At 37.5% G+C, this 24715-nt stretch overlaps 1 protein-coding gene across 1 annotated transcript in view; it reads right to left on the reverse strand.

The window, feature by feature from the left end:
- Pon2 (paraoxonase 2) overlaps positions 1-16365 on the reverse strand; it is a 30476-nt gene extending 14111 nt beyond the window's left edge. Inside the window, exons 1-2 of the mRNA XM_027955454.2 lie at positions 16228-16365; positions 7029-7099 (exon numbers count right to left, since the gene is read on the reverse strand). Coding sequence (XP_027811255.1) covers positions 7029-7099; positions 16228-16301 — 145 coding nt within the window. The 5' untranslated portion in view covers positions 16302-16365. The remainder of the gene's footprint in view (positions 1-7028; positions 7100-16227) is intronic.
- Positions 16366-24715: the final 8350 nt, after the last annotated feature.

Genomic DNA, 24715 nt, shown 5'->3' on the forward strand with positions numbered 1-24715 from the left:
CTATGCATGGCAAAATGTCTTATATGTAGAGATGAGAACTTTCCCTGTGAAAAGGACTACTGAAGATCAGCAGACTCAAAAACTACTAGCTTCTAGTCACAGGGATTCTCAACTGGGAATGAGCAGGGAGCAGAAGAGCTCTGTACCACAGATACACATAGACACATGTGCACGCATGCACACATACACAATTTCACTCCAAGTTTTGCTTTTTGGGCCCATCTAATAGAAGCTCAATTAATCCAAAACTTGTTTTTCCAGTAAAATTACTTAAGAAATTTTAATTTCCATGTGAACATGTTCATATGTATTAAAACAAGGTGAAATAAAAAATAATGATGTTTCTTTGAGGAGCAGAATTATGAGTGGTTTTCATTCTTTTTTTCTCTATATATGTACACATATAAACAGAAGAACCTTAAACAAATGCAAAATATAAATTATTTATTTAAAGTGTTCTGAGTATGTGCAAGGTCCTAGGTTCAATCACAGTAACACACACACACACACACACACACACACACACACATACACATGGCTGGGGGGATATAGCTCAGTGGAAAGTAAACACTTGAGACCCTGTGTTCAATCCCCAACACCATAAATAAACAAATAAGTAAAAATGAAATAAAAGATAAAGTTTTCTACAAATAATAATCAAACAATCCAATATTTTAAAAAGATATTTTTATTTCAACCACATTATAACTTCTCATTTTACCTCCTCATTGTAACCCCCCCCATTTTAATGAGGAAAAAAAAAGTCTTATCTGTACCTTACTTTGGCATATTTTCCAGATTTATTCATTCATCTTTCACTTCTAAAGCGAACACCACAATTGACTTTTATTATCTACATCACTTCTTTGATATGATTATTGCAAGAGTAGCCAATCCTGGAGAAATTCTTTTCTCCTCTAATTCAATAGTCATGGTAGGAATAACTACTAACATTAAGTACTCACAAGTACCAGGCTCTTTGTAAGTACTTTGCATATAACATTGCATATAATTTTATAACACTAAGAGGCAATGTTATTACCCCTTATTTTAGATCTGAAAATATGGAGGCTTTGAAAAGCAAATTGTTTAAATTACAAACCGGGAATCTGAGATTTGAATCATCTGGTGTGACTTAAAGCACATGAAAAATATTCAACCTAGAATTTAATGAACTTTTCTCTGTCAGAACCATCCCCTGGTTCCTCTCTAAAGATACTTCACTTTGTAAATTCAACTATGGTTAATTCCATATGTTGGCTTTGCCCCCCCAAAATTGTTGCTTCTGTGTTTCTCACAGAATTTTTCACCAATCCATATCCTGCACTTTTATTTAAAATCCTTTCTCCAGAAAGTCTTCTAGCTTAATACATCTAATGTTGATCCCTTCTTCTTACTTCAGCAATTATAGCTCCATGTCAGAGATGGCCAAATATCCCCCAGCATCCATGCACCCCTCTACCTTCTTAGCAATAAGCACAAAGCAACTTAGGTACAGATGACACTTCCTACCTTTTCTTGCTGATAGATGGTGACACATACACTATACGATATGTAGTCAATAACTTTTATTTATTAAGTCAGAAAGGCATGATATGACATGATATTTGTATAAAGCTCCCAAGAGTTGCAAAGAGCTCATTTCCAGTGGCGGCAAACGCAGCCCCATAGTATGTGTGTGCACACACACATGTGTTGATGCGGACAAAGGCAAGGGGGAAGAAGTCTCACCTCTTAGGGGTATTAACCTCAAGTGTACAGCCACTACTGTTTCCAAAACAGGAAATAAAAACACAGTCCTCCTGATCCTTACTGCCTACTATAGCTACTTGCCTTTGTCTATATGAGAAGGTATGTTCAGCACATGGTGTTCCTTACCATCAAAGACCACTGGACAAGCAACTGTAGTTAAAAATATATAACCACAAGTTATTATTAACCATTGTGCATTGCTAACATGGCACTCAACAAATGTTCATATGGTGTGTACTAACCACAGGGCAAAAGCAAAAAAAAAAAAAAAAAAAAGAATGAAAGAAAAGCACAATTCTAATTAGATCTAAAAATGTATCCCAAATGTGCTTCTAATCACTCATCTTCTCTGCTCTGTTGCCTTTTGAAGTGCCTCAGAGGCATTAAACACTTCAGGAAAAGGGCCAGAGGTGACATATTTCCTCCTTCTTTCCAATTCCAGACAGCAGCTCATACACATCACAACATAAAGGTCACAAACATAGACAGACGACTGTTCAGAATACAAATGCTGCAAGGCTTGTTTTTTCTCTGAGACGCGCTCCATCCCAGTGAGCTGTAACAGGAATACACTTGGCAGTTTGTCCTGTAATGTATCTGGTTGTGCCCTATTGTCTACTCTGAGACTTGAATTCACAGAAGGTGGGCTTCATGGGGCCAAGGGCTGTTTAATAATGTGACAATTATTAACTCAGTAGCAAAAGTCAACTAAGAGATCACTGACCCAACCTCCTACTCTTGTCCAACATCCCTCACAGATGCCACCTGGCTTTTGCTGGACCGGTTCTGAGGGGCTCTTCTTGATGGAAGCCAGAAGGCAGGATAAAGCTGTCTAGGTACTGGGGACTCTAGAACTGCCTTAGTCCTAGAGCTGTCTGCATTATCCAGCAGAGATCTAGTTGACCAGGCATTTGATACTGCGTTCGCATCCTCCTGGAAAGCGTTGGGGGAACTGAAAGAAAGAGAAGCTCCAGGATAGTCAACCAGTCTGGGAGGAGGGAGATAGGACTAGGAAAATAACAAAAATAGCAATGAGAAAAAGGAAGCCAAACACATTGCAAAGAGAGATGTAAAGAACAAGAGGCCAGCAACAGGTCTGGAAAGGCACGCTTAAGCAGAAAGACTGCTCTAACAATGAGGGTTTGCTCTTGCTAACATTACACGGTAAACCCTGTCAGGTATGAGTGGGGTTACAAATATGAGGTAGCTAGTTTATTCGTGTTCCCAAGTTGGGGAAGTTTATCCATGACTATCAAAATTTTAAACATAGATCCTAATGACAACAACCTTATTGTTAGAAAGATTTATTCACAGACATGCAAATGTAAGAGTAATGATGGTCACTGATTTGTTTGTAATTGCAACATCTACAACAATAGAATTATAAAAAACCAAGAAGCCTCTGCACAGCAAAGGAATCAATCAATAGGGTAAAGAATGGAAGAAAATATTTGCAAACTATCTGCAGGGGTTAATATCCAGAATATATAAGGAACTAAAACACAGCAAAAATACCCCAAATCATCCAATTTGAAAATGGACAAATAATCAGAATACACATTTATCAAAAGAAGACATACAATAACCAACAAGTATATAAAAAATGCTCAGAACACTAATCACCAGGGATATACCAATCAAAATTATAGAGAGACATTGTTTTACCCCATTAGGAATGGCTGCATCCAAAAAGACAAAAAAGTAACAAATGGAGGTGAGGATGTGGACAAAGGGAAACATTTATACACTATTGGCAGGAATGTAAACTGGTGTGTCTATTAGGAGAAGAGTATGGAGGTTTTTCAAAAAACTGAAAATAAAACTATCTCATCATATAGAAATACCTCTATTGGATATATATCCAAAGGAAATAAAATTCCTATATCAAAGAAATAATCACATGACCAAGATCATTGCACCACTGTTCACAAAAACCAAAATATTAATTAAACAAGATGTCCATCAACAAATGAATGGATTTATAAAATGTGGTATATAGAGTCACTGGAATATTATCTAGCCATAAAAAAAGGACAAAATCCTTTCATTTTCAGCAATATGGATGGAGCTAGAGGGCATATTAAGTGAGATAAACCAGGCACAGATAGACAATTAACATATGTCTTCACTAATTTGAGGAAGCTAAAAAGTTGACCACATAAGAATAGAATTGAATAGAGGTCACTGGAGGCTAGGAAGGGTAACTGAGACATGGGAAATAAAGGGTTGATAATAGTGCCAAAATACAGTTGAGTGAAAAGTAGTTCTGAAATTCTGTTGTATAGTAGAGTAATTGTAATCTATAATAATTTAAAAAAAACAACTAGAAGAAGAAAATTGAAGGTTCTTAACACAAAGAAACGGTAATACTTGAGGAGACAGAAATGCTGATTGCTTGATCTTATTAGATACAGTGTATACATGCATCAAATTATAATACTGTACCTCATAAATAAATATAAACATGTTAAATAAAAAATTAAAAAAGAAAAGAAAAAGAATCTCAAATACACATGTTTGATACAATCACCAAACAAGGCTTTATTTACTGTTCCTTAAATATACTGATAAGACTAAGAGAAGTTAACTATATTGCTTTAAACTCTCATTCCATTATTAGATTGTACCACCTATGGTAAAACATAAACGAATGTATACTTTTTCGCAAATTGTATAATTATCCTGCTTTAGCACAAGCATATTGCATTGCACTTTTCTTCTTCTGTTAAAAGCATTAATCTGGTTAAAGTAAATATTCAGGAATATGGCATAACTTTTTTAGACTGAGGGAGTTATTGTCTAACTGACTGAGAAACAAGCAGTGCAATGGGAAGCTAAAGCAGGGACTCCTTTTTAGAAAGCATTTATACAAAAGTTTGCTGTCCTTATATTACAATTCATTTGGAGGGATTTGGGGCAGTCTGATGGAGGTCATATGAGAATTAAAGCCTTTGGCCTCCATCCTGGCAGGAGGGTGTGCCTAATTCATATTGGACATTTCTTCAGTTTTTAAAATACTAGGGACCTCCAAGAAAGAAAATATCCTGGGCCCCTTTTGACTTCTGAGATGGTCTGGGGAACCCATTTGTCAATTCAATATGACCCAAAGGAGATTCCTCTTGGAAATATCCAGAAGAACATTATAAATGTACGAGAAAATAATTAGCAAACCAAATGCCCATCAACAATGAAGGGATACATAAAATGTGGTACATACATACAAGAGAATCTTACTCAGCCTTAAAAAGGAAGGAAAGCCTGACACATGCTACAACATAGATGAACCTTTAAGACTACAGAGAGAAAAAAAAATCAGTCACAAAAAGACAAATACTGTATGATTCTACTTACACAAGGTATCTAGAACAGTCCAATTGATAGAGACAGCAGAATGGTGGTTGCCAGGAAAGAAGAGAATGGGGAATTATTGTTTAGTGGGTACAAAGTGTCAGTTTTGCATGATGGGAAAGTCCTGGAGATGGACATTAGTGATGGTTTCCCAACAACATAAACACACTGAACATTACTGACCTGTACACTTTAAAAGCAGCAAAATGATAAACTTTACATGATATGTATTTTACCTCAAATAAAATTAAAAACAAAAAAACAAAAACAAACAAGTAAGATAATCCTGCACCAAGCCAAATGTGCATTAAGTGATCAGTTATATAAATCATGGAATGTGAAAAAATTAAAAAAGAATGAGGTAAACAGACCTATGCAAAGCTGTTCATGCCATGCTAGGAATAAAGCAGGTTGTAAAACATTTATACTAAGATGCCATTTGTGGGAAAAAAATGTATTTATATGCATATATGTATTTGCATGTACACCAAAAAAGAAAAAAAAAAAGCTTTATATCTGGGGTTACTTCTGTGGGGGAATGGGGAGTTTGTTGAAAGATTTTTATTTTCCATTTTAGATCTTTCTGTACTGTTTGAACATATAATGTTTATGTGCACTTTGCACAGAATATACTGTGCGGTTACAGAAAAAAGATAACTAAGCTAACGTAAGTTTCCAAAAGATAGTATTAAGAACAAAAAGGTAGTTTAGAAATATTATGTATAATTTGACCTCATTTGTGTTTTTTTTTAAGTCATGTGTGTGAAAGTATTCCTAAATAGGCCGGAAAAGTATGTTCAACAATGTTACTTATTAGGAGGAGCAGAATGCTTCTGTGCAATCTGGATTTCAATTTCTTGAAAACAAAACAAAAAATTGAAAGGTCTCTCCCACCTCTAGATGTTGTTACATAAGGACTAGAAGGGATAAAATGTTAGTTTAGTCATTTCTACACTGTAGTTTACAGAGTCAGATTATAATTAAATTTCCCAAGATCTTTTTTGGACTCTAAAAACTTCTAGCCTAACTAGAAACTCATCATTGCAGGTGAAAAATATGAAAGCCCATGCTTTGCACCAGTTCACATTGTATGTGTGTGGCAGGACCACAGCTAGACACCAGGTACTGCTCCCCCCTGCCCCTTTCCAACCGTAACTTATCTCACTAATAATGCAATAACAGTTACTGAGAGTCTACTGTATAGTAGGGACTTTGGTATATGGAACAAGGTAAAAAGCAGCAAGACACAGACTTTGCCTGGAAGAAATTACAGAGAATCCACAGAGTTCCTCAGTGCGAGGAGAAAGTCTGAGCAGATCTCTCATCCTGTGCATCAGAACCAAACCTGTTTGTTCAGTTCTGAGACTCAGGCATTGTGGAGCATCCTGAATGGAGTCATGGAGACAGGGACACCCCAAACATTGTTCTTCCCTCTGTAGTCACCACATAGAAAACAAATAAAAACAAGTATATTTGATGCTTCATGAAATAAATTGAACACAAATATACATTAGCTATCAGAAAAGATGCTGGTTCCAGAGTAGCAGCAAGATAAATGCTGTTCCTGATTACAAGGAACTTACGTTCCTTCCAACTTCAGTAGTGGTGAATAGGACAATGAACTCAGGATGCAGAGGCCGTCCACAACAAACAGAATTTACAAATGGAATTCAGAGGAGTCATGGAATAAGCCATAAATCAAATAGTAAGCAAAGGATTACATAAACAATTAATAAATTACAGTCAGCATAAAAAAAGAGAAATACAGGATGCATAAGATCAAAAGAGATAGACCAAAGGGGGTTCTGCTGATCATGTGGTTTAATTGCTGAAAAACACTAATTGCTTGCCAAAATACTGTTAATGAGTGTTTTAACGTTGGTGGTCCAACACTGTAATGTGTAAAACAAGCATTTTCTCATACATACCAATTCCTTTAATCAGGTGGCAGTTTGGAAGATCTACAGATTCCACTTCTCCGGTGGCTTTAAGTCGATTTCTGTTTAAAACAAAACAAAATAAAACAAACTTTGTTTATACGTTCCCTGCTTTGTTCCAGAAAGGGTTTAAAGAGGCTTTTAGCAATACATAAAGCAGCATAAACCTAAAGCAGATGAAAGTGAAGACAGAAAAACAAGTGTAGGAACATGAAACAGCACCAGAAAGAAGTTAAAACAAAAAAACACAAGGCGCTGAAGTTCTGCATATGGACAGGGCTCTGAGAGAAAGCCCAGCACTCGACAAACACAACTTGTTTATAATATAACAGAGCACCAGGTCACATTTCTTGCAGCTCTGATGGGAAAAGACCTCAGATGTAGCTCTAGGAGCCCTTTCCACTGAAGAGCCAAACAATGAAACATGGCGGTCTCACTCCATGTCTGAAAAAGGCCAAGAACAAAGGGCACCACTCAGCACACACCCACAAAGAGTTACTAAGGAATACAATGTGTACCAGGGTTGGAAGTTTGGAGAGCACCATCTAACTTTGGCAAATTACTGATCTGGTTGTTTTGGGAGGCAGGGAAGAAGAAGAAATAACTAGGGAATGTTGAACTCCACTAGGGTATCTTCTCCCATCATTTCCACCCTAGAGGCAGTTTGGGCCAAAACATGTGGAAATGACAATTTTGAAGTACACATACTGCGGGCTTTTTCTTCTCTTTTTCTCACCTCTCGGTTCTCTGGAGCCATAAGAAACAGAAATTGTATTTGCAGGGAACTTGGCAATTTTTAAAATGGTTCCACACACAGTAATCTGCCCCTCGTTCTCCTATTTGAATCCCTGACAGCTTCTGACTTCCAGACACTGAATATGGGAAAGGGTACTGGTTTCTTGGCAAAATAGGGCCTAGGTCATCCAGAACTACTAACTGGTTGGGCTAACTCTACATTCTGACAACTCATATCATAAAGCTACTAAATAAAGTGTTAACCAGTAAGTATTTGGAATCATACAACTCAAATAATATTAAATTTCTTGAAATAATACATCAATGAAACAAATAATGTATAAATATAAATAATAATAATGTATAATGCAAAAACAAAATACATTATTAAAAAATTTAAATCAAAGTAACAAAATACAACAAATCTCACTCTTACATGCCCTAAGAATAATTTAAAAGGAAAAAAAAAAGAGTATATAAATTACATGTAGTGGTAGCAATAGGAATAATGATGAAGACTATGCTGATGATAACCATGAGTGGTGAAGGAAATCAATAATACAGCAGTTATAATTCACTGTTGTTTTAAGTCTACTATGGTTTTAAGTGATTTACCTCAATGATTTCATTCAATTCTTCAAAGCAACCCTGCGAATTAGGTACCATCATCCCCATTTTAGAGATGATGAAACTGACTTGAAGAAGAAAAGCAGTTTCCCTGGAGGTCCACTCAGTGAGGAAGCATTGGAGCCAGCTATCACACAGAGGTGGCCCTTGCCCTTACGACTCTGTGCTTTCCTCAGGAGCACTGAGATCCGTGCTGAGTCCCAGCAGGAACACTCCATGATCCTTGGCAGATCAGTGAGTCTCTGCAGGCCTCAGTTTTCCATATGGATACAAGAAGTATGAACCCGAAAGACTTCCAAGATCCTGATAATATGTGGCTCCAGAAACAGATGTACATACAAATCAATGGGTCACAGCTGTAGTTTGTACGTGAAGTATCATGTGTTGACTTGGGTGTCAATTTTATATAACTTACGCACTATGTCTATTTGACTATACAGAAATAGGGATGATGACGATTACCTCTACTTTTTCAAAGATAAACTGTATGATTAAATACAATCTGTTCTACGTGAATCCGAACCCACAACAAGGAAGGGAAAGATAGAAGTTCATTGGACTAGACAAAGGAGAATGAAGGGGGAATGGAAATAGAAAAGACAGTAGAATGAATTGGACATATCTTTTCCTATCGTATTGATAGGAAATTATGATGTGGAGTTATATTGGTATTCACATGACCAATATAACTCCACATCATATACAACCACAATAATGGGATCCTAATTGGAACAAGTTATACTTATTCTATGTATATATAATATATCAAAAATAAACTCCACCTATGAAGAACAAATTTTAAAAAATAAATAATAAATATAATCTGTTTAAAGAAACATGTTCAGTTGTATTTGAATGGTTTAATATGAGGTATTTATTTCAGTCAACTTAGGTTTGTATAGATAGCTGCCTGATGATGCACTTGGCTAAAAAGAGCAATCTTCAACTAGTTTAGTTGTACAAAATCACCTTTGGAGATGCAGACTACCTGCTATTAATATTGAAGAGCTACATAAGGGCTGTGCATGATTTCCAGTTACTCAAATAAGTTTTTCCCTTGGCTTTCCTTTATTATGAAAGAAAAGGAGGATTTTGCTTCAATCCGCTTTGGCTCAATCAAGTCTTCCAGACTCCCTTGGTAGAAAACTGCTAGACTTTCTCCCTGGAATCATACAGCTCAAGTTTTGGGGAAAGGTACTTTTGTTCCTGATAAAAATGGTAGACACAAGAAGAGAGAGCTAGTGCGCACCTCCCCTCCTCCCTTCTTTGTAATTTGAACACACACACACACACACACACACACACACAGAGTCCTTGAGAAAACAGGAACAACAGCAGTCATTCCATTCTCGACAAGCACAAGTCTGTAAAGTCAACAGTGAAAGGTCACAGCATGAAAACAGAGAACCCAGTTTGTTGCTGTGATCACTGACTGAGAATATGCCCTAGCTACAGTTTTTGTCATGTAAGAAAAGTAAGTCCCTATTTGTATAAGTCACCATTAATTTGATGTATGTTACTTGCAGCTGAAAGCATTCCTAAATAATATCAGATTTAAGCTTGGAGAATAAAGAAAGCTATGCAAACCTCTTTGAATTGGCAGATCAAAAAGGCTATCATTATTCATGTAAAAGTATAAAATACATAGTATAAACACAAATACCATGAGATGTGAAAAGGAAAATCTTTTTACTTTTGTACGGAATGTTTGCTCTCTAACACTTCATGTCCATAGCAAGCTTATGGTTACTGTAGGTCTGAGATGGCATGGCTGTTGCCACTCTGCTGTCAGTACTCTGCTGTCATGCAGACATCACTAATCAACCACAGCATTCCTTCCCTTCAACCCAGAGCCAGCCTCAGACACTTTGTTCCAACAACCACGACAATGTATTAAAATAGATGCTCAAGATGATAACTTTGCCTTCTCTGCTAGAGGTTCCTTTTGTTTTTCTTCCTTTTCTTTTTCCTTACAATTCAATTATTTTCCTTTGAGTTACAAGCCTATGGCAGGATATAAGCTGGCTTCCCTTGGCTATCAGCAATCATTCCCAGATGATCCCATTGGAAATCATGCATATTGGAGATCTTAATCTGGGGTCCTAGACCTTCAAGGAATCCATGGGTAGAATTTAGAGACTCATGACCTTGGGTGGGGGAAAAATACTACTGTAGTTAAACCTCTAACTGAATAGAGTACTCTTTTTGATAATGAGTGGGAACAACAAGCCACAGTACCTCTTATTAGCAATACCTGTGACTCTCAATATCAACAATTACAGGTACTGCTGCCATCACATTTCAGTTGCTATAGCCATCTCCAAGTGCCATTTACACTCATCATTACTTCAAACTATCACTGTTTGACATTTACCCACCTCTGGATCTCATCAAAAAATAAAAATAAAAACAAACTTTTTAAAACTCATGTTATTATTCATAAGTTAGATTTTAAAATAATTTGGTAATAGTATTTAAGTATGATTGATTCATTTTGTATCCCTATGCGTTTTATTTTATTCTATGCATATAAAAATACAACGCCAGGGCTGAGGATGTAATTCAGTTCAATGTATAATGTTTGCCTAACATGTGTGAGGCCCTGGGTTCAATCCCAGCACTGCAAGAGTTTCAATGATGCTAAGAAGAAATCAAGGCTACTTTGCCAGACTACTAATAGATCTACATCCTAAAAAGTCTAAGAAATCTTGCACAAACATCATTGTCATCGTATGTAATTTTTATTAAGCTTACTATGTGCTTGGCATTATTCTAAGCATATGATACAGGTGACCTCATTTATTTCTTATAATCCCAGAATGGAGCAGGTGGGTGGTACTCCATCCTACAGATCAGGACACTACTGCACAGAAAGGTGAAATAACTAGTCCAAGGTATAAGATAATAAAGATGTTAATAAATTCAGGGTATCTTACCACACAACACATGAATTCTTAACCAATAGTCATTAACATGATATCAATCTCTATTTCTTCTATTTCTAGTATTTATCCAGAGTGGAACACAACAACGACTTCTTGTCACTGGCTTACTCATGGTAGGGAGCATAGAAGGCAAACCATGCAACAGTGTCAATATACTTCAAGCAAAGTTGGAACAGGGTTACTATGAGCCAGTACTTTGGGCCATATGGCACTGCCTTCCAGCTTACAAAACATTGGTGGGGCTTTGTCTTCCTTGTGCAGATATATACAAACATGGGCTTTATCTTTTATATGTAGATATAAAAATCTTTGGAATTCAGCTTCTAGGACCTTGCAATGTTTGCACAAAGTAACTAAGAATTTGTGCGTAGGCATGCAAACCTGGAGAAAATTTGTCAATGGTACAGAGGGTTGGAAGTGATGAAGAAGTTGGAACAAACTGGAATCAGAAGACCTGGCATAGCTAACAAGTCCAGCACTAATTAATTACCTGATGGCCTAAGTAGTTAAGCTCTCCAAACCTCAATATTTACATGTATAATAAAGAAAAACAAAATATCTGCACACAGATATATAAAATGAAAGCATAAAAACAAAAGGATATTCTTTCAAAATGTTGATAAATTGTACATTTTGGTTTCATATAAAGAACTTTCTACACTTGACAGTGACCAGCACAGAGTAGATAAGTGATAAGCAGAATGGTAATTAAAAAAGAAAAAAAAAAAAAAAGCTGCCTCTTTTGAAGAGTTTCAAAACAGATTCCAGAGTTGCTTTTTGGAGCTGTCATAAAAGTCATCAACCATTAAGCAAAATGTCCAGACACTTGTTTTGGGGGTTTCTGCCCACTCTTGGGTCTCTGATGCATTCAAGTCATCTCATGACTCATCCAAACAAGGCTGTGTATTTTGCAATAGGGAGTAAAAAGTCTGAGAATGTTTGTTTATCTCTATTTTCTTATTTCTCAACTAGGGAAGGGTAGAAAAGATGGGTGGGGAATGCCATCCTCTCCTGGGAACCTCAGTCAGTTACAGTTCCAAAGGAAACAGACAATCTTGATTACATTTATCCACCTGGGACATACTTACACTAAAACTTCCCCATTGTTTATCTGAAACACAAGTAGAAATTTAAATGGGTATCCTGGGGGAGCCAAATAACTTGGTTGCTAAAGTACCATCTGCAATAACTAATTAAATAGCAGACACCAGAGTAGAGCACAAAAAACAAAGTTTGTGTCCTTTCACCTTCCTTTGAAAAGTCTTTCTTTATGGGAAGCTGGGAACATGCTGCTTTTTGTCAAGGTATGACAGGAGAAATGCCATAGATCTGAGCACTCAATCACACTGCAGAGAGTAGACACCCGTCCTCAAACACAGTCACCAGATACCACACAGGGTGCCCAGTCAAATCTGAATGTCAGACAAGGAATAATGTTTTAGTACAATTACATCCTAAAGTCCATGCTTATACTACAATTAAAGTATAAGAATTCCACACTAATATTAAAAAAAATGATTCGTTGTTTATCTGAAATTTATATCTAACTAGGCATTCTGCATTTTTGTTTGCTAAATCAAGCCACCTCCCACTTACCCCCATCACCTATCACCTCACCCCATATTACCTCACTGCCTTTGGAGCTTCAACTAGCCAATAAAGTTACCAACCTGTGAAATCACTGCTCATTAAAATTTATCACAGTCAAATCTTTGTAAAGAAAAGTTGCATCACACTGTAAACTATTTATTGGGTACAATCTATGTCATTAAGCTTTATTTGCTTTGTCTTAGGTTTGCAATTATAATATGTATCATTCAAAGGGACTTAATTTTAAAACTTGAGGATTAGAAGGGAGGAAAATTGTTAAGAAAATTTCAATTTGTGGGAACACAGGCAATTTGAAAATTAGTGACAACTTAATGAGCCTGTGAATTTTGGTGGTCTTCTTCTAAATCAGAGTTGGAAAGATCATACAAAGTCATCAAAACTCACTAGGTCTTAAAAGCACAGGCAACGAAAGCAAAAACAGACACAGCAAAGGAAACAATCAACAGGGTGAAGAGACAACCTACAGAATGGGAGAATATTCTTGGAATACATCTGATAAGGGGTTACATCCAGAATATACAATGAACTCAACTCATTCATTCATACCACAAAACCCCAACAATTTGAAAATAGAGCAAAAGTCCTGAACAGACATTTCTCAAAAGAAGATATATAAATGGCCAATAGATATATGAAAAATATAATCAACATCACTGGTCATTAGGAAAATGAAAATCAAAATTTCAACAAGATACCCCCTCACTCTAGTTGGAATATCTATTATCCGAAAGACAACAAAAAATAAGTGTTGGAAAAGTTTTTTTTTTTTTTCTTTTCTTTTCTTTTCAGTGCTGGGTATGGAACACAGGCCCTTGAACCGGCTAGGCAAGTGCTCTATCACTGAGCAACACCCTTAGGCCATAAAGGGAACATTTGTTTACTCTTCTGGAGAATGTAAGTTAGTATAGCCATTATGGAAAACAACATGGAAGTTCTTTGAAACAGTAAAAATAGACCCAGAAATCCTACTCCTGGGTATATATGCAAAGGAAATAAAATCAGTATGTGGAAACATCTGCACTCTCATGTTCTCTGAGGCACTATTCACAACAGCCAAGAAAGAGGAACAGCTTAAGTGTCCAGCAGTGGGTAAATGGATAAATAAAATAAAACGTGGTACAATGGAATACTATTCATCTACAAAAAGTGACAAAATCCCTGTCATTTAAGATAAACCTGAAACATGTAAGTAAAATAATTCAAGCACAGACAAATATTGCACGATCTCATTCATAGGAGGAATCTTACAAAGTTGATCTGTAGAAGTTGGAGTGCAGTAATAGTTATAAAAGGCTAGGGAGAGGGAGAGATGGGTCAATGGGTACAATGTTACAAGTAGGGTTACAATGTTATTGCACAATAGAGTGACTAAAGTTAACAAGGGTAAAGTATATTTCAAAATAAGGAGAAGGATTTGAATGTTCTTACCACAAAATTTTATAAATGTGTAAGGTGATGATAGCTATGCTAATTACCCAGATTTGATCACAATAGTACACAAAATATATATTTTATCTCATAAATACATACCTATTATTTGTGAATCAAAAATAAAACTAAAGAACAAAAAAAAAATATCATTCAACTCAATGGTTCTGCAGAGAGCATTTACATAACATGATAATTAAGATCAACATGTCCATTTCCTATCAATGAGCATTCTTTCCTCAGTAAAACAAACGCCTGCATTGGTTATCAGCAGATGAAACTACAGCTATGGGACATGGAGCAACCGTGGAAAGCTATGGTGTCACTTTTGATCTTCCTTCCTGGGATTAGAGAGTTTTGGGTCCCGGTTCTCCTCTTCAAACCACTGTAATACCTTAACTAGTTTCCCTATGTTTATACTCTATTCCAGAAGTTCTCAACCCTGAGAATTATCAGGAGAGGATTTTGTTTGGTTGGTAGATTGGGGTTACTTATTTATTTATTTTTGTTGTTGTTTGTTTGCAGTGGTAGGTATCACATTCCAAGTCTCATACATGCTAGGTAAGCACTCTATCTCTGAATTACATTCCCAGATTATCAGGAGAGGGTTTTTTAAATAAATAAATAAATAACCAAAGACCAACTAAGTTATTATCTCTAGGGTGCTACCCAGAGACCAGCCCTTTAGGAGATCCTAATGTACAGATAACCACTGCTCTATCCTTGCAGGTTCATTTTCATAAGGCAAAACTGGTTATATCAGGTTCTTACGGAACAAACAAAACCCATCAGACCTTCTCTTTGCCCATCAAAAAAGGGCCAGGTTTTGAACTTATTCAACAGCCTAAAAGCCCATCCTTCCCACTACCCCTACTATTCTCATTCCTTGACTTTATACTTCCTTCAAACTGGTACTCCAATTCTCATCTTAGACCTTTGCTCACACTGCACTTTGAATCCTCAAAGGACTCCTCCATCACCACACTTACAAGCACGGTCACTTCAAAGCCAATGTCAATCTCTCTTCCACCAGAACTCCTTCAGGGGATGTACAACTACCTGGGTTCCATTGTACCGGACCTGGGCATAGTAATTCATATATTTATTTTGTTTCTCTCCTCCCCTATATTAAGGTAAACTCCATTAAGGTATAAATTTACAATAGTAGCCTGCCCAGAAGAACACAGCATACATACCTAGTAGGTGTTTAATATTTCCAGAAGGCTTTCTCATGAGGCTTATAAAATTTTAATTGGTAATTTAGAAACCTTGATGTCTAACCATCATGCTTCCAATATAACTAAAATATGAGATGTGCTTCTACTGTTTGGCTTTCTGGCTTCAGGGATCCAGGGTGAATAAGGAAGTGATGTAAGAACAGTAGCTTTGTCAAGTGGCTTTGATCTACAGCGCCAAGATGAGAAAACAGAAGTGTTTCTCCAACTATGCAGGGGAGGGATGGAGAGAGCAATATTAAAGAGGGGTCTGGTTCAGGCAACAAAGGGAAGCAGCACCAGTGACCTGAAATAAATCTTTATAATTAAAGTTTTAATGCATGAGTAATAGTTTTGTTTTCAAGTGAAAGCACTAGTTTTGCCCTTGAGTAATTGCAAAGCACTCCCTTGTCAACTTAGGCAGAACTTGGTAAGCAGCAAAGGCTTATAAACTTTTTAGAAAGTATCCGGGTGGGGGTGGGGTGGGCCCAGCTAGCCCAGGGAACCGAGAGCCATCAACAGCTCTTCACTCCGCCCACGATTCCCGCCCCGGAGAATCTCTCCACCCGCTGGCGTCCGCTCCCGCAGCCTGGGGACCCTCGAGGAGGGGCGCCAGGAAGCCCCACCTACCTGAGCGCCAGGAACCTCTCGCCCAGGAGCGCCAACGCCATCCCCATCAAGCCCACACTCACCAGCCGCCCCATGGCGCGGGAGCTGGCCGGCCGTGTGGCTCGGGCCAGGCCAGGCAGCACCGTGGGAGGTGCCAGCTCACCCCACCCGGCGCGCAGGCCCGCCCCGCCCGATCCCGCTCCCGGGCCGCCGAGGCTCCGCCCTGCGCCGGGCCTGGCCTTTGTCTGCGCGAACCTGCTGCCCAGACACCTTCCCTCGCAGACCTCCCACGACCTAGTTAGTTTAATGGCCCCAAACCTTGAGATCCTGCTGTCCTTTCCCGAACAACCCACACAAAACCTTTCTGCACACCTTTCTGAACTCCCCACTCGTCAGACGTTCCTTACAGAAAGTTTCCTACTGAAAAGTAAGAAACTTTCAAAGTTTTACAAAGACTTTTTTTTTTTTTTTAATTGGAGAAAATAGTAATGGGGCATATCTTGTAAATATATCATGTTGGAATTACTGCTTTTTATAATAGGATGTGGATGGGAGGAAAACAATATCCTGATTCCAGCAAGACTTCATCTACACTAGAAATCTAAGTACTTTTTTTTTTTTTAACCCAAACTCAATTTATGGGAATAAGAGTAGGTCTTTTTCCTTCTCTCTCTCTCTCGCCTTATTTTCTTCCTATACTCACAATATGAAGAAAAAACATACATAAATATACATATGTGTGTGTGTGTGCACGCGTGTAGTATGTATATATATGAAACACCCATCAAGACAATTGAGATTCTAAGGAAGGAACATCCCAAGTTCCAGGCCAGCCTTAACAACTTAAGGAGACCCTGTCTTAAAATTAAAAATACAAGGGCTAGAGATATAACTCATTGGTAAAGGGCCCCTGGGTTCAATCCCCAGTACTGGGGAAAAGAAAAAAATCGAGACAGTTACAAACAAATGACTACTTCTAATGGTTTTTAGAGTTGAATTGCACAATATGTAGACAGAAATGGTCAAAATTTGTCAGTGTTTAACAAATATCAGTTTCATAAACAACCACTAAAGAGAAGCAGATGCCAATTTTCTCACCTACACCTTTCCAAAAATGAAAAGAAAAAAAAAGAACTTATATATATCTTCTGATTCTATATATCTCTGATTCAGTCCTAAGGGTAAGGGATATTGTATTATTCTGGACAGAGAGCTAAGTAGTTGTTCTTTGAAAGTCCAGGAAGCTTTATTCTTCTTTTGTGTGAAGGACCCCTCTAGCAGTAGTGACACTTAATAGATACCTTCTCAGAATAACTTTTTAAAATACAAACAATAAAATATATAGGACTGCAAAGAGAACAGTTTACAATTAAATACAATTGTCAAAGTACTTTAAAAAGAGATCTGTGTACTGGGGTTGTTGCTTAGCAGTAGAGCTTTTGCCTAGCATATGTGAGGTTCTGGGTTCAATCCCCAGTGGTAGAAAACGAACAAAAATGTCAAGTTTGTGCTACAGTAATAAAGTACTATAATGTGTGCTATGTTATTTGACACGTTAAATAACAATATCTCACAGCATTCTTTCAGTGTTGAAGAGCATAAATTTTGTTTCAAACCTCTGTAAGGCTGGGCACACACCTGTAATCCCAGCTACTCTGGAGGCTGAGGCACCACAAGTTCTAGTTCAACCTGCTCAATTTAGTGAGACATTGTCTCAAAATAAAAATAAATAAATAAATAAAATGGGTTAGGAGTGTAGCTCAGTAGTAAAGTGCCCCATGATAAGCACTTGCTTATCATGTGTGAGTCCCTGGGTTCAAACTCTGGTATCACCACCGCCAAAACAAAACAACCCCCCTCCCACAAAAACAACAACAACAACAACAACAAAAACTTTCTAGCAACTGTAATGAAACTGTTACTTCCATTGGAATCAAGGTTACAAGTAGTGCTAATGTTTCTGAGGTGTGTTTCTTACTTTTATAAATGAAATACTAAATTTTGTTTGAAGTCAAGATCCACCCTGAACTCCACCCCGCCCCCATCCCCCCCCCACACCCCCTCCCTGCCTAGTACCAGAGACTAAACCCAGAAGTTTATACATGCTGGGTAGGGACTGTACCACTGAGTTATACCTCCTGCTCCTCTTGAAGTGATGGACCACTTGGATTAAGAACCTTGAATTAGGGTAAGGCTATGACTGTATAAATGGAGGGGGATTCCCCTCATATCTGGTACTAATAATTGGGGAGGAAAAGAATCTCACAAATGCAGTCAGACTTTAGGTGGTGGATGTAAAACAGGACCTGAGACTATTATCTGGGACTTCTTGCTGAGAGTCATATTCCAAGGATTCTTGGGTAACAGGAAGTATGTAAAACTATGCCTTGGAAACTCAAGGTCAAGAGCCAAGAGCCGCATTACAACACCTACCTACATGTGTCTGAAAATAAGAAACCATAGATTGGAAATAAGATTACTTAGCTTTGTGCCATTCTTAAGGTCTATTTCCAAGTTTAGGGGGAAAAAATTCGTGTTCATAATTTAGTCTGGTTTCAGCTGAAAGGAAAGGGTTGAATTTTTGCACCTTTTAGCCTGGGCTCCACAGCAAAATAAAAAAATAATAATAAAAAAATACTTAAAAAAAAAAAAAACCACCAGCTTTTGTGCTGGTTTTCCCTTGTTCCAAAATCCACAGAGACATCACTAACGGATCACAGCAATGTTTCTCACCAAGCCCAGACTTGTCCTCACAGTCCCAAACAACAGCTACAGGATCAGAAAAATTCTGGAGCTCGATACTGACAGATTTCAGTTCAGGATGAAGGCTGCTTGCTGTCTTGGTGTTGGGTAGTCAAGGGAAACAATACCCTGGAGTTTAGAGTGGAAGAATCTGAGATAAAGAACCAGAGCTTTCCAGTCCAACTAAACCTACCTAACCTCATTTTCAGAGAATCTTAGAGGAGCTGTGTTTGAATTCTGTTCATATGAATAGTGAGTTCTCCTGTTATTCTGTGTAAAAGGTCCTATGCCCCCATACTCTTTCCCTTTCTGAATGTTGCTACTGAAGCAACTTCTGCCCAAGTCTCCATCCTCACCCCTATCCTCACCCCCATACTCAGTCTAGAAATCATTGTTTCTTAGAGATTTTATTTTTATGATTTGGAAATCAGAAACTTATCATCTCCATTGTAAAAATGTTCTACTGATTATTAAATTGTGTAGTGTAGCCTCACTATCATTTAAGATCACTGGGACTTATAAGCCACACCAAGAATGTAACCCCTGGTTTGTTATTTCGTGGGGAAAATGATTTCTGACTACCAAATAACCAAGTTGCTCAACAGAAAACAAACTTGTTCTGGGACTTGTTTGTGTGCTGACAACTCCTTAGACTTGGTATGAAAGTGTTTCTCAAATAATGACTAGCTTATAATTAGAAATTTAGTGGTTCTTAAGCAAAATTTCAAAAATAACAATACCTTTTTATCAATGCTTTTCAAACTCTATGTAGCAATGGACAGGTTTTTCTTTGCCTTTGTAAAATACAATGAAAATGAATTACTGGAAAATAAAGTAAAATACCAGGCATACAAAATACAAGCTCAGATCTTTTATTATTTGATTCAATAGACATAAAATTACTTTGTCAAATTTCTATAACAGTTTCTAAATGCTTACTCAATTTTTCATACTTATCTCATCATGGACCAGAAACAAAGAGTTCACAGACTGAAAATGGTCCTGGGAGCACACTGGCTTTTATGGTTGTACTTTAACTCTTTAAAACTCTTTGCAAAGTATCATTGCACATAATGTTTATGGTAATTTGTGAAGGTGACTTGTGATTATTGTCATTTTATATAATATGTGACTTATCGCTTTTATTCCTTCCCTTCCTTACCTCTGTTTAAAGAAGAGGCACAGATCTTTTAACACAGATCAGCAAGAGAAAGAGGTGCCTTGTAGATGTCCCACTCTAGGGCTTCTTGAAGAGTAAAGGAGTCCTCCTGCCAGCTAGGCTATTTCTTTCTTTCTCTTTCTTTCTTTCTTTCTTTCTTTCTTTCTTTCTTTCTTTCTTTCTTTCTTTCTTTCTTTTTTAGTTGTAGATGGACACAATAACTTTATTTTATTTATTTTTTTATGTGGTGCTGAGGATGGAACCCAGTGCCTCATACATGCTAGGCAAGTGCTCTATCACTGAGCCACAACCCCAGTCCTAGGCTTCAACATATCAAAAAGTGCCATAAAGGAAGCATAAACATGATCATAATATGTTAACATATTCAAATTACAAATTAACATATTCAAATATTAAGTTGAAAATATGAACTTGTTTGTAGAGATCTAAATCATACATAAATATAAAATGCAATGTAATGCGCTAGCCACAATACAATTGTTTTATTAAAAAAAAGCATATTTTCTCTGACTTACTAGAGAAGGAGTGATAGAACCCAAGTTTAAGATGAATGAGTTTTTTTCAGTTGTAGATGCGATGCATCTTTATGATGTATAAATGAATGAATTCTGAGATAAGGTTGAAAGTCAACGGTTAGGGCTCTTTGTGAACTTGACAATGTCCAGGCCAGACAGCTCTCCTGTCTCTGAGACCCAAGCCTATTTCTTTGGAGACTTCGCTGCCTCTTCCAGGAGCTATTGAACCATGGGGGAGAGGATAGAGTTAGGTAGAAAACAGTGGAAAGTGGAAAGGTGGAGGAGAGAAAGAAAAATACTCCCCAACTTCTATCCAAGGTAGAATGGATGACCTAAACTATATGGTGAAAACAGACATGTTTTATCTTCTTCTAAGAAGTACATGTTTTCCATTGACAAAGGAACATTAGTAGTAGTTATCCATTCATGAAAAATATGTACTACCCCTTTCAGAAGCCTAATGAAAGAGGCTTAATGAAGGGGCCAGCTGAAGTATAACCACAGCTGTTGTTTCTTGAGCACTTCTAAACTCTCAGTAAGAAGCTCAGTTAAACATTTGAATTAGGCACTATTATTATCCCCCATTAATAGGTGAGGAAAGTGAAGCAAGAGGTTAAGAATCATGCCCAGGGTCACACCCCTGGGAATGGTGGAACCAGGATCCAACATGAGAAAATGCATCCTCTGAGCAGAGATGAATGAGCTGGTAGTAAGATGCAGAAAATAATCTCATGTCAACGTACATGAGAGTTGGAAACCAGGCTGCTGCTTATACTTTTCCTCTTCTTCCTGGTATTAATTTACTCAGCATTTATTGTATTCTATGTCTCCAAACAGTTAATGGGAATTCAAAGATAAAGGAGGTGAACGTTCTCTGCCTTGGCTATGATCAGATGAGAGACAGACAGATGACAGACAGACACAGAGGAAAGAACATGCAATCTTAGGTGTCAGGAACCAAGAGCTTTGATCTTTATCATACATGTGATGTAAAGTCACTAAAGATTTTCAAGGAAGGGAGAGACATTTGTGTTTTGCAATGGTTGACAAAGGTCACTGAAGACTATGGAAATGGTGGCTGCTTATTCTCAAGTGTGCTTGAGAGAATATACAGGTAAGTACAGGCAGAAGCAGCAGAAAGGGAGGAAAGAAGAAGATTTAAGGACTTTCAGAGGTTGAATGGATAGAAAAGAGTAGCCAATAAGATGTGGGAGAAAGGAGGCATTGAAGAGGACTTGAGTTGTTCAAAACACACTAACTGGAATGAGAGAAGAACAGTTTAGAGTCACAGGGAGGGGTTGGGGGTGGTGGGATGGGTATAGTTTGGGACCTGGTACATCTGGTGTGAAGTCCAGGAGACAATGACAGACAAGATTCCCATGCCATAGGGATGAGGTCTTATCTGGATATGGAGACTTGGAAATCATTAGTAGAGATTGCAGCAAGCTGAGGAGATGATTTTTTTTTTTTTTAGGAAGGTTTGAGGTTGTAGCCTGAAGCAAAGTGACATATGGAGAAGTCCTAAGAGCTTTATGGGTGTGTAAGTGGTTAGGAGCCAGTTGAAACATGGGAAGTGGAATGGAGAGTTAGCAACTGAATTGAGCTTTACAGATCAGCTTTGAATGGGGAAAGCAGATACTAGTGTGAGGCAGCCCTCTTCCCTTTCCCCTGAATCTGGATAGGTGGCCTGACATTCTCCATACCGTGCTCTAGGAAGTCACTTTCTGTCCATGAAAAATGAAACCTATTTGCTACCCATCCACAGAGACTGGAGACCATAGGGAAGAGGAGGGTGGGGGTGGGAGTTGAAAAGAAAACTCCAGAGTTACTTGTGATTGGCATAAGACAACCCCTCTTGTGGCCTCTATGCCTCCACTAGCAGGAGTGCCAGCAGAACCAGAGTCGGCTTCTGCAAGACCTCTCTCCTCTTCAGTGATCACACCTTCCTTCTAATATCTGTGTAGCCTCACTAGGCCTTCTCTCCCTGTCATGGAAAGGCCTGGCTCCCCAGTAATCCTCACACTCCCCTCTCCTTCTGTTGTGGTTAGTCATTGTTAAAGGACAGATTATAATCATTTAGTCTAAAGTTCTTAATTGGCTTTACTTTTGATTCCAGAATTGGGCAAAAGTTCATTCCATAAAAGAGAATAAATGGTCCACATAGCTCTACATAATAAAGGCTATCACAAACCCACAGACAACATCATATTTCCTCAGGATGAGGAGCAAAACAAGGACGCGCACTCTCATAAGTCTTATTCTACAAAATACTGGAAGTCTAAACCAGAGCAGTTAGACAAGAGAGAGAAATAAAAGACACAAGAATAGAAAGGGAGAAAGCGAAAGTATTCCTGTTTGCAGATGACATGATTCTTCATATAGAAAAACGCAAAGACTCCACAAAAAGATGATTAAAATTGATAAAAGAGTTCACTAAAGTTTCAGGACACATAGTCAACATGTAAAAATCAGCAGAATTTTTATACATTGATAATGAGGTTGCTGAAAAAAGAAATCATGAAAGGATTTTATTCCTATTCATGGTAGCTACAAAACAAAACAAAAGAAAGAAACTCTAGGAATAAATTTAGCCAAGGAGGTTAAATACCTCTACTATGAGAATTACAAAACTCTTATGAAGAAACTGAAGTAGACACAAAAAATTGGAAAGTCCTTCCATACTTGTGAATAAGAATCGCTATTGTAAAAATGTCCCTATTGCCCCAAACAATTTATAGATTCAATGAAATCCTCATCAAAACATCAATGATACTCTTTACAGATCTAAAAATTATAATCCTAAAATTCATACAGAAGCACATAAGACTGGAAATACCAAAGCTATTTTAAGCAAAAAAGACAAAGCAGGAAGCATCATACTACCTGGTCTCAAAATATGTTACAAAGAGGTTTGGAGTAATAGCTCTGGAATAAAATGCAAAAGGCCCTGGGTTCAATCCTCAGCATTGAAAAAAATGCTATACAGATACAGTATTCAAAACAACATGGTATCAACATAAACAGACACACAGGCCAGTGGAACTGAGTACCCCAAAATAATTCCACATATCTTACAGCCAAGTGATTTTTTTCAAAAAGGTGCTAAAGCACACAATGGAGAAAAAGATGGTCTTCAATAAATGGTGCTGGGAAAATTGAGTAGCAGAAGAATGAAACTAGACACTCATCTCTCACCAGTTATGTTAAACAACTCCAAATGGATTAAAGATAAATGCAAGACTTGAAACTACTAGAAGAAAACAGGGGAAATTCTTCAAGACATCATAGTAGGCAATGATTTTTTTTGGATAAAAATCTTCAAAGCCCAGGAAACAAAGCAACAATAGACAAATGGAATCATGTCAAACTATGAAGCTTCTGCACAGCAAAGGAAACAATCGTGGAGTGAAGAGACAGCCTACAGAATGGGAGAAAATATTTGCAAACAAAACATCTGACAGTGGGCTGGTGTCTCGAATATGTAAGGAACTCAAAAAACTTAGTGGCAAAAAATAAACAAACAAAAAATAAAACAACAATAACAACAACACAACCCAAAGAACCCAATTAAAAACTTGGGCGGAAGATCTAACAAAAGATCAAAATAGACATTTTTCAAAAGAAGACATACATATCGCCAACAGGTATATGAAGAAATGATCAACATCACTAATCATCAGAGAAATGAAAATAAACCCACAATGAGTTATCACCTCACTACAGTAAGAATGGCTATTGCCAATAAAGGCAAAAGATAATTGCTGGCAAGATGTGGAGAAAAGCAAACCCTTTTACACTGTTGGTGGAAATGTAAATTAGTACAGCTATTATGGAGAAGTGTGAAGGTTTTTCAAAAATTTTTTAAAAATACAACCACCTTATGATTCAACAATCCCACCATTGGGTATATATCCAAAGGAAATGAAATTACTATATCAAAAGGTTACCTACATACTCATGTTTACTGCAGCACTATTGACAATGAATATGAAATGGGAACAACCTAACTGTCTATCAACTGATGAATGAATAAAGTAAATGTGCTGCATACACACAATGAAAAATATTTGGC

Source organism: Marmota flaviventris, chromosome 1 (genome assembly GCF_047511675.1).
Source record: "Marmota flaviventris isolate mMarFla1 chromosome 1, mMarFla1.hap1, whole genome shotgun sequence".
In the NCBI taxonomy this organism is placed as follows: Eukaryota; Metazoa; Chordata; class Mammalia; order Rodentia; family Sciuridae; genus Marmota; species Marmota flaviventris.